Source organism: Azolla caroliniana, unplaced genomic scaffold, assembly GCF_043228905.1.
Source record: "Azolla caroliniana isolate FFs.n. ecotype wild unplaced genomic scaffold, voAzoCaro1.0.p SCAF_17, whole genome shotgun sequence".
In the NCBI taxonomy this organism is placed as follows: Eukaryota; Viridiplantae; Streptophyta; class Polypodiopsida; order Salviniales; family Salviniaceae; genus Azolla; species Azolla caroliniana.
Window position 1 is genome coordinate 18,382,304 of NW_028230452.1, and position 17,349 is coordinate 18,399,652.

The 17,349-nt window shown below is 41.1% G+C and overlaps 2 protein-coding genes across 2 annotated transcripts; one reads left to right on the top strand and one right to left on the bottom strand.

Moving 5' to 3' along the window:
• The first annotated feature begins 1,166 nt into the window (after positions 1-1,166).
• LOC147853387 (eukaryotic translation initiation factor 5A-like) lies at positions 1,167-3,297 on the top strand. The gene is made up of 5 exons (XM_087333203.1): positions 1,167-1,330; positions 2,476-2,598; positions 2,700-2,756; positions 2,835-2,909; positions 2,993-3,297. Exons 1-5 carry the CDS (start codon positions 1,208-1,210, stop codon positions 3,092-3,094), a joined length of 480 nt encoding a protein of 159 aa, XP_087189329.1. The 5' UTR covers positions 1,167-1,207; the 3' UTR covers positions 3,095-3,297.
• A 1,627-nt stretch (positions 3,298-4,924) lies between these two features.
• On the bottom strand, positions 4,925-12,122 carry LOC147853388 (uncharacterized). Its single transcript, XM_087332858.1, has 4 exons — positions 11,982-12,122; positions 9,211-11,889; positions 7,726-7,875; positions 4,925-7,632 (listed from the first exon to the last, which is right to left on the bottom strand). The coding sequence occupies exons 1-4, from the start codon at positions 12,033-12,035 to the stop codon at positions 5,197-5,199; spliced, it is 5,319 nt and encodes a 1,772-aa protein (XP_087188984.1). The 5' UTR covers positions 12,036-12,122; the 3' UTR covers positions 4,925-5,196.
• Positions 12,123-17,349: the final 5,227 nt, after the last annotated feature.

The following is a 17,349-nucleotide window of genomic DNA, read 5'->3' on the forward strand; positions in this document are numbered from 1 at the left end:
AAGTAATCATGATTCTACTTTTTCGCTAAAGTAAAACTGAACTTGACAGTACGTATGGATTAAATAGTGTGATAGATGGGAGGTTTCAGTATCTTGATGTACAAATGGTAACGTGTATACATACACTACAAACATATTGGGTAATTGCTATAAAGCACGGTAACATGTTACTATTCTTTACCTCCCTTGCACGAGAAACATTTTCTAATAGATATAAGAGTCTACTTTGAAATAGTCGATCTTTTAGAAAAAGGAAAACCACTTTGTACAATAGATCAATTATTTGGCTTCGAAGTTATGCTTCCAAAATATCATGTCGATGAGATGAAGTTTTTGTAATCTATCTTTAACTTTGCAATTGTAGAGTTAGGAATGTGAACACATATATGTTGATGCTGTGAATGTATCTTGTTTAAACAATATTTATCGAGCTTATAAATTATCTCATCGTGCGATGGACACATGGATGACATAGAGGACATTGCTTTGCAAAAAATCAGGCCGAGCTATGATACTTCTGAGAGTGAACACAAGCATCTATCTAATACCCAGTCGGAAACTATTGCCTACGGACAGATTTGCCAGAGACAATCCATGGATGGACGGCCATAATGGAATGGTCTTTTGGTCAGCTTCGACACGTACATATATGCTAGTGGCGAGAGAGTTTTTTTCTCTTCGTTTGCGTCTTTTCGAGAACACACACACACACACACACACACACACCCCTCCTCCTCTTCTTTGCCATTCATTGCCATTTGCTCTCAAAGATTCTTCTCTCTTTCTTTGGTCAAGAGTAGGAGTGTGTTTTTGTTTTGTCTTTTTTTTCCCCCTTTTCTATCTTTCTTTCTTAGAGGTGATACATTTAGAGGCTCCACAAAACACAGAAGAAGAAGAAATAGAGAGGAAAAAAAAAACCTAGGGTTACATGGGGGGGCCCCAAATCTGGGCCGTCAGATGGAGTGGAATCGGACGGCCCAGGATCCACCGGAAGACAACGTATAAATATATACACATCTGCTTCTACTCTGTTTCTCTCTCTCTCTCTCTCTCTCTCTCTCTCTTGACAGAGACAGAGACTGATACAGAAACAGAGGAAGAAGAAGAAGAAGAAGAAGAAGAGAGAAGCTGATCGCCATCGCCATCGCCATCGCCAGGGCCTCCCCGAAGCTCTCCCCTCACATCCTCGAACCCTAGCACTTTCGCCATGTCTGACTCCGAGCACACCTTCGAGCACAAGGCTGACGCTGGTGCCTCCAAGACCATCCCTCAGCAGGCCGGAACCATCCGCAAGAATGGCTATATTGTCATCAAGAACCGCCCCTGCAAGGTAAACGACGCTTGGAAACGGGTCTATTCTCTACTGCTCGGGCTAGCTTTCTGTATCATCGATCGATCTTAGACGTGGCTTGCTCTGTTCTATCTGTGGTTTGACTTGGATTCCATTGTTTTTTCTCGATCTCTGTGGTAGCCTTCACTGTGCTCCGATCTCGGAGGTTTATCGCACTGATTTGTTGTTCTCAGAGGTAGATTACGCTGCTCTGTTGACCTCGGAGTCGGATTGCACTAGCAGATGTGGATTCCACCGTTTTGTGGAGTTAGCTCTGTGTTTCGTTGATGTGCTGTGGTTCTCCTAAACGACCAATTTTTCCTTAAGTAGTTTGAACGTACTAACCAGATTAGGTGTGCAAGCAGACATTTTTAAATATCCTTTGTTTATTCTCTGTCTGGGAAGCTGTTCTGCATAACCCACCATTTGTGGCTTTGGATTCCTGCGAGGAGTTTGGCTTAAATCAGTGCCATTTCATGTAGACACTTATACGTCAATTCCAGAAACTGAGGTTTTTTTATCCACCCGTCTAGACTCTTGGATATAGTACTGCTAACTCTCCTTTTGGTTGCCATTCTTTCTGTCAAAGCATTGATGGAATTCTTTCACTTACACATCCTATGTCTTATGTGATGGCTGTGAATTCCTCATGGGATGGAAGAGCATTTTACTGGATTGCTCCACTTTCATTCCTCTTCCAAATGTTAGCAGCGTGTTTTTTCTCCTTTCCGGATAAACCCTTTGTATACTCATACCTCTCTACGTGAGTTTCTGTAAGTAGTGTGAAGCAATCAAAGCAGATCAGGTTTTTTCTCCTTTCCGGATAAACCCGTTGTATACTCATACCTCTCTACGTGAGTTTCTGTAAGTAGTGTGAAGCAATCAAAGCAGATCAGGTTTAGTTTTGTAGTTTAAATCTTCAATTCTAAATACTAATCTGTCAATTCACGAAGGAAGAGCTACTTCTGTAGCTACTTGACCTAACCCGAAGGGATTTAACATGCCATTAATGTCAAACGTCTGATCTGTAGCGAGTATATTTCGTTGACCTCTGTTGCAATTTAACCTGTGTATATATCTTTGGAGTATGCTCTGTAATCAAATAATCTGACTGAGTTTTGTCGTGTATATTTGATTTATGACAGGTTGTAGAGGTGTCTACCTCAAAAACTGGAAAGCATGGACACGCGAAGTGCCACTTTGTTGCTATTGACATTTTCAATGGAAAGAAACTCGAAGATATCGTGCCTTCTTCCCACAATTGTGATGTATGCCTTTTTGATTCTCTTTAATGCCATTCACCTTTGAAAGTTGGGTTTTTACTTGGAATTCTATGTTAATTGCTGTAACATGAACTTTCTCTGATCAGGTTCCTGAAGTCACTCGAGTTGATTATCAGCTGATTGATATCTCTGAGGATGGATTTGTAAGAAACCGAAATGCTCTTGTTGTTACATTTCAGAGTGTCGTGAGTATTTGTGATTCACAACCAACTTTTTTTTAGGTGAGTCTCCTTATGGAAAATGGTGGTACCAAGGATGATCTCCGGCTTCCTAATGATGAACAGCTCCTATCTCAGGTTAGTAGTTATTGTATTTTTCTTCAAACAATTCCGTGTTTTGTCTGTGGAAGGATTGTTGAAGTACTTGTGTTAATGCACAGATTAAGGATGGATTTGGTGAGGGCAAAGACCTTGTTGTTACTGTTATGTCCGCGATGGGAGAGGAGCAGATTTGTGCACTGAAGGATATTGGTCCCAAGTAAACAGTGTCTGTAAGGAATCGACTCACAAGCTCATACTCCCTTTGATAACAGAGTTCTGGGACTATTTGGTTTTCTTTTTATGCACTTTCTATTTTGATGAGAACTTTTAGATTACCCCTCCAAATCTTGTAACGATGAGGAAAAATGGATCTAATGTATTTTCTTTATCCCTTTTTATCATTAATATTGGTGGTTATTATTTATAGCTATGTCTAGAGGAGCCTAGTCATGGTGGATGAGTGAGATTAGTATGTTATACCAGTGGGAATTTATTTTCTCTGTGAGATTATTCCTTCTCTTGAAATTTGGAATTCATTTTGATGTTCTCTTTCATCTATGTTAAAGCTCGTTTATGGTGTTTCAATGGTTTGCCATAATCCCATGTAGGGTGATTGCTGTGACTATTTTTAGCAGAGAGTGCTTTATTGCAGAATTCATCTTGTATTTAAGCTCAAATTGGTGTTTCAATTGTCATACTCGTGCACTGCCATAGAGTGAGTGATTACTTTGTGGAAAATTTTGTATTGCAGGTTTGATTCTTTCTACAGAATGCCTATGAAGTATACACTCAAGACCTACTAGATAAGCTGATAAACTTTCATTTTGTGATATTTGAAAGTGTCCTAATTTAAATGTGCACCACTTGGATGGAAGGATCTGATATGATGATTAACCGGCATTGAACTGTGAGCTCCGGTGTTTTCTCTTGTTCATTTAGGTTTGTTAATTATCCAATGTTGGATCATCTCTGGAGCAATTTCACCTCTAAACCGGAGTAAATGTCTGTATAGATCAATTTCTCTTTCATTCTTGGGGATGAAGAAAGTTGATTACAGAATGTCATACTGACTTAGGTATAAGTGATTATGAAGTCATGAAAATAAAATTCATTGTCATGTATAACGGCAATATTTGTGGGTGTGCAGTCAGTAACCGGCTGAAGTCATTAGATACCACAGGTATAAAACATTAAATGATTTATATGAAATGCATACATAGTGATAATGTCCAATATACTTTGTATAGGTAGAGACAATGGCCTGAAAATCATCATTATCACAACATAGGTACATGTGAAACAAAAGATAGTTACGTCTAATAATATGCATTGTCTCGTTATGACACATTATCATAGTGTTTATATATCATGTAGCATGTACACGGTCAGACAGTGACCTGGTTGGTGATTACAGTAGGATGCACCATTGGGGTGGAAAAGATTGCCCTTCTATTGTTGATGGGTAATGACTTTCATACTTAAAAGAAAAGATGGAAAATTTGAACTCAGTGCTTCACTTTATACTATCTATTGACTTCTATGAAGAAATCCTTGTCCTCTGAATAACAAAGGGTTTTATGGTTAACATTCATTGTAAGGGCTAAATATGCAAAACTGAGAAATCTACTGCTTTTCTATTTTTATTCTTTGAGGTTATTATATTATCTGCTTGTAAATATCTAGGAGTTTGTTCTCTCTTTGGATCTCATCAGTAGATAATAAAGCACTGTTGCCTGCTGTAAACTAACTTGTAGAAACCCAAGAGGTTTCTATACTTTATTTGTGGACTACTTCAAAGAGGTTACTCGTAAAGCATATGCTCAATCGATCAATCATAATTGTCATCATCTGTGTTGTTTCTTATGGGTCCATATAATCTTAACTATGAGCGAAAGGAAGCGTGTTCGAAATAAAGTGATCCCCAGAAATTTGAACTTGTTGATCTTGCACTATGAAATGACTAATTGAAAGCTGGGACATACTTCTACATTCAAAAATATGTACAAGATTTGTGTAATTCACATGAATAATACAATTCTCTACTCTTGATATGAATGAGATCGTAGAATGGCAACCAATGCAAATTCTTGCATTCTTTGTAACATGTAACAGCATACCTTTTGGCGTAATGATATGGGCAAATGCAATTGCGAGTATCTCACTAGACGAGTGACGAGACTCTTGTGAGTAGCTTCCTGGTCAGAAAAGCTCATAAATTTCTCCTCGCTTTCTATATACATGTACTCTGAAGATGGTGCTTATCATTCATCATAAATGAATGGATGTGGGTATAATAATCAGTCCACAAACATCATTCTGGATTTTACCATGCTTCATTTTGCACTCTCAATGCCTCAACCTTATCTGATTCAATTTGCATGCCACTTTCTGAATATATATTTCTCATGCCAACATATGCGGATGCACATTTTACATCCAGTTTCAATGACTGCTCAAATGCCCATCTCCCAAGCTCCACATTGACCCATTTGCGACAACCACTGAGTATCACCAAGTATAGAGTAAGCCGATCATATGAAGGCACTTCATCTAATAACCTTTTGGCCTTGTCAAAATGTCCGGCTCGGGTAAATAGATCAATCATACATGCGTAGTGTTCTAATGTTGGATTGAGACCATAAACTCTAGACAAATCATCAAACAAATTTTCTCCCTCCTCAAGTAGGCCGGCATGACTACATGTTGTCAATAAAACTAGAAATGTAACAGAGTTTGGCATTGTACTTGCTTCCTTCATTTCTTCAAACAATTCCAATACCTTTTTAGGTTGTCCTAATTGGGCATACCCTGCCATTAGTGATGTCCAAGACACCACATCTTTCATTGGGATCTGTTTAAAAATTTCTCTTCCCTTTTCTAGCATACCACATTTGGCATACATGTCTACCAATGTAGTGCCTAGTAAAATATCCTTTTGCAACAAACCTTGCTCTCTTATCTCAGCTTCAACACCTTCCCCTATCTCCATGGATCCTACAATGCTGCAAGCTCTCAATATGGAAGTATAAGTAATTGTATTCGCTGAGATTCGCTCATCTTTCATCTTTTTGAAGCATTTCAATGCTTCATCGCTACGCCCATGTTGCACATACCCTGTTATCAATGCATTCCAAGACACAACATTTCTTATTGGAAGTTGCTCAAATACTTCTCTTGCCTTCACGAGTGCACCACACTTGGCATACATGTCTACTAATGCAGTGCCAATAACTATCTCCTTTTGTAGTAGCCCTTTGTTTCTGACCTCTACATCTATGTGTTTACCTATGTCAAGACACCCTACAATGGCACAAGCCTGCAAAATGCAAGTATATGTAACTGCATTTGGAGAGATTCCTTCATCCTTCATCTCCTTGAAGCATTTCAAGGCTTCATTACCAAACCCATGTTGAACATATCCTCCAATGAGTGCAGTCCAAGACACAACATTCCGCTTTGGAAGGTGATTGAATACATCTCTTGCTTTCTCTAGTGCACCACACTTAGCATACATGTCTACCAAAGTAGCACCGAGTACAAGATCTTTTTGCAGCAATCCTTGTTTCCTAACCTCAACAGCCATATTTTCCCCAATCTCAAGAGATCCAACAAGTGCGCAAGCTTTAAATACACAAATATAAGTTATTATATCAGGGGAGATGCCCTCTCCTACCATCTTCTCAAAGCATTTCAAGGTTTCATGACCTAGGCCATGTTGGATATACCCTGACATAAGGGCAGTCCAAGACACAACATTCCTTACTGGAAGTTGCTCGAACACTCCTCGCGCCTTATCTAGATGACCACATTTGGCATACATGTCTACCAATGTTGCACCAAGCACCATATCCTTTTGCAATAATCCTCGCTTTCTAATCTCGACCTCTATGATTTCACCAAGTTCGGGAGCTCCTTCAAGGGTACAAGCTCTCAAAATGCAAGAAAACGTTATCGCATTTGGGCTGACACCCTCATCCTTCATATTTTTGAAGCATTGAAGTGCTTGATCACCAAACCCATGTTGAACATAACCCGCGATCAATGAAGTCCAGGTCACAACATTCCGCACTGGGATTTGCTTGAATACTTCTTGGGCTTTTTCGAGAGCGCCACATTTCGCATACATGTCAACCAAACTAGAACTAAGCACAATGTCTTTTTGCAATAACCCTTGTTTTCTAATCCTATCATGGATGTCTTGTCCAAGATCAAGAGATCCAACAATACCACAAGCTTTCAAAATGGAAATGTAAGTTACTCGATCAGGGGACACTCCTTCATTTGCCATCGTTTGGAAGCATTCAAAAGCTTCATTATGAAGCCCACAATGTACATATCCAGATATTAATGCATTCCAAGATACAACATTCGACATGGGGATTTGTTCGAAAACTTCTCGAGCCTTTTCAGGCGAACCACACCTAGCATAAGTACTAACAAGGGCAGTCGAAATGTAAAGGTTCTTCATAAATAACTTCCTGCGGCGAAGATCACTGTGCACCCTTTGTGTCTTGTGAAGGTCCTTTTCCTTTCCACATGCTTTTATGAGGTTAAGAAGAGCAACATGATCATGTGAATGTAATTTGGGAAGTTTCGCACTGTGTAACGTAGTATGGTCATGTAGAGGGAATGTGGGCAATTTCACATTATGCAGCTCTTTTAGTTTGATCTGAACCCACGGTGGGTTCTGAGAGGAATCAATCCATAAGGTCTTTCGTGTTGGCTTGTGGATAAAAACAGGGAAGGATTTGGAGCTTTTCTGCGATGATGAAAATCAGTGAGATGAAATATAGAAGATGTTCTAAATTTGCAGCGACAATAAGAGAAGACGGGGTCATGTTGTTATTGTTACCTTATGGTTTTGATGGATCCAGAAGCTAGAAGGATCACTGAAGAATTCCTTCCACAGCAAATCAGAAGACATTGATGATTGAAGGGAGAAGCTGAGCACTCTGTTTTGTTCTGTCTCAAAGGAAATCCATTCTTGACAAATTTTTATCATCTATGTATTCGATTTAATTGAAGATTTGGACCCTCTGATTTTTATTTATATTTTTTTAATCTTTTGCTATTCTTCATTCTTAATGAGCACATACATGTAACGTCCTCTTCCATCTAATCGTTACTTTTATTTGATTTTCTTGGATTGGGTTCTCTTTATGGGCTAATTTTTTGGTATTCATAACAAATTTAATTATTGATGAGATTCCTCGACACCCCGGCAAAGGGAAGTTTGTATGTTACATCAACGTGTTCAGCCAAGGAAAGTTCACAAAGTGATGTACCGAATGAAATCCCAGGCATACTTGTAAGTTGGGATGACCTAATGTGGTTTCTAAAAATCATTAAGGCACTCATTCCATTCCGACTCTCAGCTGAATTTCTTTGATGACATGCGTTCAAACCATTATGAGACCTCAAATTGCCCATTCCTTGAATTGTCATTTATGTCCCTTCTATTGGCTTCAAAGAGGGAACTTTGCTAGAAAGATTGATTAGAATCTAATCTTACTTCTTGTAATGGACGAATGTTTGTGTGCATAGCATAGACTTCGAGGAAGGAGAAAAGACAAGGTCACATGGAAATAAGCTGATGCTCTTCACGCCATTGGAAGAGAAATGATGCATATACTGATGTTTTGAGTACTGGGAAATCACCTTAAGAAATAATAACGTGATAATGATTCATTCTATAGATGAGAGGAATATCTAATATACTACATTGGAATATTCATGATTGCTTGAACAAGTAAAGGATGAGATTTGCTTTGTTAAAGATGATAAAGTCGGCACAAAAACATCTTCTATGATCCCATCCTCAATTATCTTTCAACAATTTGAGCAAGGTGGCATAATAACAACATATTCATTTTGCCCACATAGCACACCCTTCTTTTCCTACAAAATAGCTTGGCATGCCGAATATATCGTAGTCTCTCATCAATTACTAGCATTGCATAAGCATCGACACATATACAAACACAATAGCATGAACGCCTTTGGAGATGTGGGCAGTATGCACCCATATAGGGATAATGTGCAAATACATCATTGAAGTGGTAGAGCCTCATCATGAACTATATATAGAGGGCGAGGACCTCCTGTTGGTACTGAGAGCAAACTCAAATACATGAAGTGTTTTTGGCATATTACTAGTTTATATTCCTTATCACTTTCTCTTGCTCATTGTTACTATTCTCCTCACTTGGTTGTGGTCCTCATTGGTATCCGAAGCTCCTCTAGTACAATCTTCAATTTCAAGGATGAAACATATTGCCCAAAATATGTGAATGCTCACTCTTACTGACATTAAGCATGAAAAAATTATGCTACTTTACCATGCTTGATTTTCAACTCTTGAAAGTTTGATTTTATTTGCCTCTGTTTCCATGCCAGCTGCTGCATATATATTCTCCATGCAGATATAAGCAGCAGCACACGTTTTATCCAACTGTACAGATTGCTCAAAGGCCCACCTCCCAATATTCACATCCAACCGTTTATAACAAGCACTGAGAATAGACAAATATAAATGTAGATGGTCCAACAGTGGCACATTATCAATCAAAACTTTGGCTTTGTCCAATCGCCCCTCACGGCCAAATAGATCAATCATACAAGTGCAGTGTTCTATGGTAGGCCTCAGACAATAAACACTACACATATCATCAAACAGAATTTCTCCCTCATCCAATAGACCAGCATGATTACATACAGTCAACAAAACAAGGAAAGTTATTAGATCTGGCTTAGTAGTACCATCTGCTGTCATTTTTTTGAATAAGAACAAAACCATGTTAGCCTGACCTAATTGGGCATATCCGTTCATCAATGCAGTCCATGACATGACATTATGAGTTGGGAGCTCATCAAACACTTCTTGTGCTTTATCTAGTGCACCACATTTCCCATACATATCTACCAATGCAGTGCTAAGCACAATATCTTGATGAAGTAACCCTTTATCTCTGACTAGAGCATCTATGGCTTCACCAATTTCAAGAGACCCTACAATACCACAAGCTTTCAAAATACAAATATATGTTATTGCATCTGGAGAGATCCACTCATCCTGCATTCTCTTGAAGCATTTTAGAGCTTCATCACCCAGTCCATGCTCTACATATCCTGCTATCAACACATTCCAGGACACAGTATCTTGTATTGGGAGCTTTTCAAACACTTCTTGTGCTTTTTGCAATGCACCACATTTGGCATACATGGCTACTAATGTATTGCCAAGAACAACATTATCTTGCAGTAAACCCTGGTTTTTCACTAGAGCCTCTATGTCTTCTCCAATCTCAAGACATCCCAAAATTCCACAAGCTTTCAAAACACAAGTATAAGTTACTGAATTTGGTGTAACTCCCTCAGCCTGCATTTCTTTGAAGCATTTCAAAGCTTCATTGCCGAACCTTTGGTGGGAATATCCAGCTACTAACGCAGTCCACGACACAACATTTCGTAGTGGAATCTGTTCAAATATTTCACGCGCTTTTCCCATCGCGCCACACTTTGAATATGTGTCTACCAATGTAGTTCCCAGAACTATTTCTTTTTGCAATAAGCCTTGGCTTCGAACTTCATTATCTAAGGCTTCAACAACCTCAAGAGATCCTACACCGCAACAAGCTTTTAGAATACAGACATAAGTTATTGCATCGGGAGAGACCCCATCATCTTTCATTTTCTTAAAACATTTCAACGCTTCATCACTGCATCCATGCTGAGCGTATCCAGCTATCAACGATGTCCATGACACAACACTCCTTACTGAAAGTTGTTCAAATACTTCTCGTGCTTTCTTTAATGCACCACATTTGGCATACATGTCTACCAATGCCCCACCAAGAATAACGTCTTTCTGCAACAAACCTTGCTTCCTCACTTCACTATCTATGTCTTCCCCAACCTCAAGAGCTCCTTTAATGCTACAAGCTTTCAAAACACACATGTACGTTATTGAATCCGGAGAGGTTCCCTCCTCTCGCATCTTCTTGAAACATTCAAAGGTTTCATTTCCCAGTCCATGCTCGACATATCCTGACATCAATGCATTCCAAGACACAATATTTCTAATTGGAAGTTGCTCAAATACTTCTCGTGCTTTTCCAGGTGCACCACATTTGGCATAAGCATCAATTAATGTGTTTCCAAGCACATTATTTTGTACCAATAACCCTTGTTTACTAACCGTGGCATCAATCTCTTCACAAATCTTGAGAGATCCTACACTAGCACAAGCTTTCAGGATGCAAACATAAGTTACCACATCCGGGAATACTCCTTCATTCTGCATTTGTGCGAAGCAACTTAGGGCATTATCGTTAAACCCATGCTTGGTATATCCAGCTATTAACGCAGTCCACGACACAACATTCCTTCTTGGAAGCTGATCAAATACTTCTTGTGCCTTTATGAGAGACCCACACTTTGCATACATGTCCAGCAATGCAACGCCAAGAATGATGTCTTTTCGCAATAAACCTCGTTTCTTAACCTCGGCATGTATATCAATCCCTATGTCTAGACACCCAACTACAGCACATGATTTCAAAATGCACGTATAAGTTACGACATCAGGCACTATCCCTTCACCTTGCATCTTTTTGAAGCATTTTAGGGCTTCATGACCAAACCCATGTTGCGAATATGCAGATATTAAGGCAGTCCAAGTAACAGTATCCCGAACCTGAAGAAGATCAAATACTTCTTGTGCTTTTCCTGGTGCTCCACATTTGGCATAGGTGCATATTAGTGCACTTGACACAAATATATCTTCAGGAATGATGTTTTGTTTCACAATTTTGGCATGAATCAGCGAAGCCCTGAGAAGGTCCTTGTCTTTTCCACACGATTTTATCAGTTTTAAGAGAGAATATCTATCTTCAAACTTCAATTTGGACAGTTCCTCAGAAAAATGTGGAGATTTGGACCAGTCTAGCTTGGATTGTTGGATACACAACAACTTTATTGATTGTTTACGGCCAAGTTGAGGATACTCTGGGCTTACCTGTAACGGAAATGAAATGGGTCGAAATGAATAAGATCTCAAAAGCACCAAAAAAGCAAGAAATCATACACGAATACTCTGGTATTTTTCACCTGTGTGATCCAATTCTGAATAGGATCTCTGCAGACTTCCACCCATGAAATCATTAGCTGATGGAGGATTGGTTTGAAGGAACACAGACTTTTCTATGGTATTACTGAAAAAAGATGACAAGGCTCAATGAATCATCAATCTAGTAGAAGAAGGGTGCAAGGAGAAATTGTCCATAAGGGTAGAATAGATGTCCAGACTCATCTTGTAGCACATCCATTTTACCCTTTATGGACAATGTCCACACTATAATCCGATTGGTAACATGTCCGCGATACTATAATCGGATTGGTAACATGTCTGCATGAGCCACATGAGCTATCTGAGTGTTCGGCATTATATCTCTTCTTGATAGCATGCCGATTTACAAGAACATGTCGATTTGGGGCTGTATGAGCTCTTCTAGAGCATGATACTACTCATTCGTAGGGGAGCTAGGTACCACGATGGACAAGAGTGATTCGTGAAGAGAGAGCTTACGTATTGTTTGGTGAAGACTAGAAGGTTGTAGATTCATGTGTTCAACCCCTACGGGTCCATAGTGGGATTGATCATGCATGTGGAGTAAATTCATGCATATCATGAGATTGAACCCAAGCGCATGGATTTGTAAACACTCGGCTTCTAACCCTAATATGAAAAAAGAAAGGAGAAAAGAGAGAAAGAAAAACACATTAATGTCCATTAATATGCAAAAATTGGGTTTTATGAGATGAATCATAATTACAATTTAGAGATGTATTCTATACTAAAACAAATAAAAAATTAGCCCTAGGTTTTTTAAAGATCCATAATAATGATCTTAATGCATGTGGTGGAATGGTTCTTGAGATGGTTCACAAGTGTGAAATGTATAACTATTATGTAAGGGATAAATAGCGACGAGGAGACATGTTATACGAGGTTGGCTAGTGTGGTATAGCAAGGCTATATAACGAAGTTCATTGAGTGCTTCTAGGTGTTCTCGATCGGATAAGACATGGAGAGCCAAAATCTCATGCTAATATGGCCCATCTACACTTCATATCTGTTGAGAATCAAACTCAACTTCCCATAGATAGGTTTCACACTAGCTCATGGACATTCCATGCTAGTTTTGTAAATAGTAGAAAGGGCGCTTGCCCTAGCTTAGTTGGTATATAAACCAACTCATTGTAACTTAGTTATTGTTAGATGTATGTCTTTTTGTTAATATCATATACACTTTTGTCTATCTCTCTCTCTCTCTCTCTACTGATACACACACACACACACGTACGTTCACCTTCCGTTGCATTGCAACCACTCTTGCCTTCCCACTTCTTAACATGGTATCAGAGCGTGTGGTTGTCTGATCACACCTATTCGATTGTGTTGTGCTGCACGCCGACGATTAACAGAACCGGCTAATCAACAGAAGAAGAAATCACCATGAACACTTAGATGGGAAGTGCTCTTCCTACGGAGAAGCTCGACAGAACGAACTTTGCATTTTGGGAGTACAAGATGCATCAATACCTTGTCGGACAAGGTTACTGGAGCTACATTGAAGGAGCTCACGAAATGCAACCCAACCCAACACATGCCAACTATCCCGCTTGGGAGCAGGCCGTGAGCCGTGTGTTGTATTGTCTAGTATCATGCGTTCATGACCATATGCTTTGGTACATTCAAGAGGCAAAAACGCTGAAGTAGGCGTGTGAAAATCTCAAAAAGATTTTCGTAGCCAACACGACTGCACACAAGCTCTAGCTTCGTCAAGAGCTGAATAACATCCAATAGAGGGACATGTCAATCTCAAGTTATACCTTGAAGATCAAAGAGCTATGTGACGCCCTCGGATCGATCAACGTCGTCATTGATGATGACGAACTGGTGCAGATATGCCTTGGAGGCTTAGCACCGTGTTTCGGTGCGATTAGATCAGCCATTCTTGCAAGGGAGAACCCTCCTTCCTTCTTCGACCTTCAATCGATATTGCTAGTCGAAGAGAATCACGCCCGACAGAGGAGCAACGCATCAAATGGTCACATGATCTACTCTCAGTCGGATGATAGAAGAAATTTCGGTCACGGAAATAGAGGTCGTTTCGAACAAGCTCATAATGATCGGCGGAATCAAGGGCGAAACTCTCACCAGTGGCAAGCGGACAAGAACGGGCCCAGAGAGCTTGGTGGAAGGGGGAGTCATAACGCCAGACCGAGCAATCGCCAGAACCCAGTTGAGTGCAGGTACTGCGAAAAACCCGACCACTATGAAGAGGAGTGCCAGAAGAAGAAGCGTGAGCAAGACCGACAACTGACAAATTACACTACCAACTCCGACTACGACGACCGTGGCATAATGTTCATAATGAAGCACGAAGCACACTCGATGTCTGCATTTGCGACAACCAACGCCTCCACTCCTAATAGTGTATGGTTTGTCAATTCGGGAGCTTCCAATCACATGACTTCCCATGAAGATTGGTTTTGGGAATTACGGAAGCCCGAACATCCCGGATATGTCGAAACAGGCGATGATACAACTCATCGAATACAACATATCGGGAATGTCCCATTTAGAAACAACGACGAACAGACCTACCTCAAGAATGTACTGCATGTTCCCACCATCACAAAAAATTTGGTCTCGGTCGGCCATATTGTAGAACAGGGAATGTAGGTATGCTTCAACAACCATGGGTGCTTCATTGAAAAAGGAGATCAAATCGTAGCTCAAGGCAGACGAGAAGGTCATATGTTCATCCTCGAGTCGAGCGAAGTAAAGTCAGCTATGTACGCAAAAGGCCAAAAAGTCAAAACTGACTTAAAATTGTGGCACAAGAGAATCGACCACATTAATCTCCAGAAACTACAAAACATGCAATCGAAAGGAGTCGTAATCGGACTCCCGAACTTTACGACAAAGGAGATTACAGGCGTATGCGAAGCATGTCAGTTCGGAAAGCAACATTGTCACCCATTCCCTAACGAGCGGAATGTGAGCAAAGGAATCGTGGATGTCGTACATTCAGATGTGTGGAGACCAACCCAGACAACAACATTCGGCGGATGCCGATACTATGTCACTTTCATCGACGACTTCTCCAGGCACTCCTGCATCTATCCAATGAAGGAGAAGAGTGAAGTGTTTAGGCACTTCCAGGCATTCAAGTCCGAAGTCGAAAAAACTACGAGTCGTCATGTACGCTGCCTTCGATCAGAGGGAGGCAAAGAATATTTTTCGGATGAGTTCTCGGCATATCTCCGCAAGGAAGGAATCCGACGAGAGTTCTCATGCCGACATACGCCTCAGCAAAACAACGTAGCAGAGCGTAAAAACCGCCACATAGTAGAAGTCGCACGAGCAATGATGAATGAGAAGAACCTACCGAAATCATACTGGGCAAAAGTGGCAAATATGGCTGTATACCTCATGAACAGGTGCTCAACCTCAGGAGTACACGACATAACTCCGCATGAGAAGTTTTTCGGGAAGAAGCTGAACTTATCGCATGTCCGCATTTTTGGCTCAATTGCCTATGTACATATTCCCGGAGATACGCGGCAAAAGCTCGATCCAAAGTCGGAGAAATGTATCCTCGTGGGATACTCGCTTGAAGAAAAGGGGTACAAATGCTACAACCCATCTACCCGAAAAGTTCGTATCAGTCGAGACGTAGTCTTTGATGAGTCCGCATCCTGGTACGCACTAGAGAATACTTCGACTCCGCTCGATGCGGATGACACCGAAATTAGAATAGAAGCTGAGGATTGTTAACTCTTAGGGCCGGACAATGGCCTAACACAGGGTGTCTATGGAAGACACTTCACCAAAGGGGTGTTACGGCAACAGGATTAGACTCAACGATTAATCCGACTTAATTAGGTTACTTAGCATGATCGTCTTTAATAATCACACGCGTAAGATATAACAATGAATGCAGAATGGCAATTAACACAGAGAGATAACAACACTAAGCTTTATTAATTAATCGCTGTTCATTACATTCTATCCAGGCCTTTAAATAGGTTTCCGGTCTGTATTACAAAACGGTGCCATCCGCACCTGTTCGGGATTGGTCCGGATCCGGAACGGCATACCGATTCTGGTCCGTCCGTCCACACTCATAGCTTACTTACAACTATTCCTACTAATTAAATAACTCCCCGTTTCACACTCTGGACTCCTTTGCCGGCCGGTAACACATGGCACGCCCGTGGGACAGTACCTTGTACGTCGAATCCACAACCGACCCTTGCTATTCTTCGTCCAAAATATCCAGAATGCTTTGTTCGAGAGTCTCCAATGGTTCATCTGGAACTGGTTGTTGTTGTTGTTGCTCTGTTGATGTCTGCTGCGACGGGTCCGTTGGTGGCTGCTGCGGCTGCTCCTCCGTTTGTTGCTCTGACACCGGCGTCTTCGTCGTTGCTCCCTCCGTCGTAGTGGTCTACGGTTGACTGGTTCCGGGCTGGCCCTCGGCCGACGACGGTTCCTCATCACTAAGGTTAACCGTTGCCGCTTCTCGTGCTTTTTCTTCCCGAACCCGGGACCGCTCGTAGCTTTCAAACTGTATTTGAGCGTCCAGCCTATCATCGTCTAGCTAAGCTACGAGTTGCCGGACCTGCGCCAGCTGTTCATCCGCTAGGACTTGGAAGTCGTCGGCCAGCTTGTCCCGTATGGTGGTGAAGTCCTCGGAAGTCAACGTATGACAATCATCTCCTTCCTTCCGCCGGTTTGCCACGTCTGCCTGTAGCAATTGGAGTTCCGCCGTGTTTTGTGCCCAGTGTTGGACACAGTGCTCGGCCACAACCGAGGAATAGGATTAACTCACAGAAAACAGGAAATACTAAAATGCACGAAGACAATAGAGAGAAGAGTACACTGGATGTTTTACGTGGAAAACCCTAAATGGGAAAAAACCACGGGAGTCCTCAAACTCCAACTATCACTACAAACAGAGATGTACAATGGTGAAGCTGCAAGGCAACAACCTTGAGCTCACTGTCTTCGCCACAGGCGGCAGTAATACACAGAGGCAACGACCTCTTCGTCTCTCTCTCTCTCTCTCTCGGCTGCTCACTTAGCTCCTAAGTGGAAAACCAGAAAAATGAGTAACACATACAAACTGTTTGCCCTAAGTCATATTTATACACATATGACTTTCGGGCTATTTACAAATATAGCCTCAAGGGCCCTTGGCAAACATATTCACAGATATGTCCCCGCATCCGGATCTCTCTCCGGGTACATTCGTCATCCGGCTCCGTAGCCGGGGTCTTCGTCATCCGGCTCCCGGACATTTGACCATCCCATCCGGAGGGACCGTAATCCCAACACCCAGTTTGTCCACCATCTTACGGAGCTTTCGTCAATAAAGCGTTTTGTCTGATTCAGCCATGCTCAGAG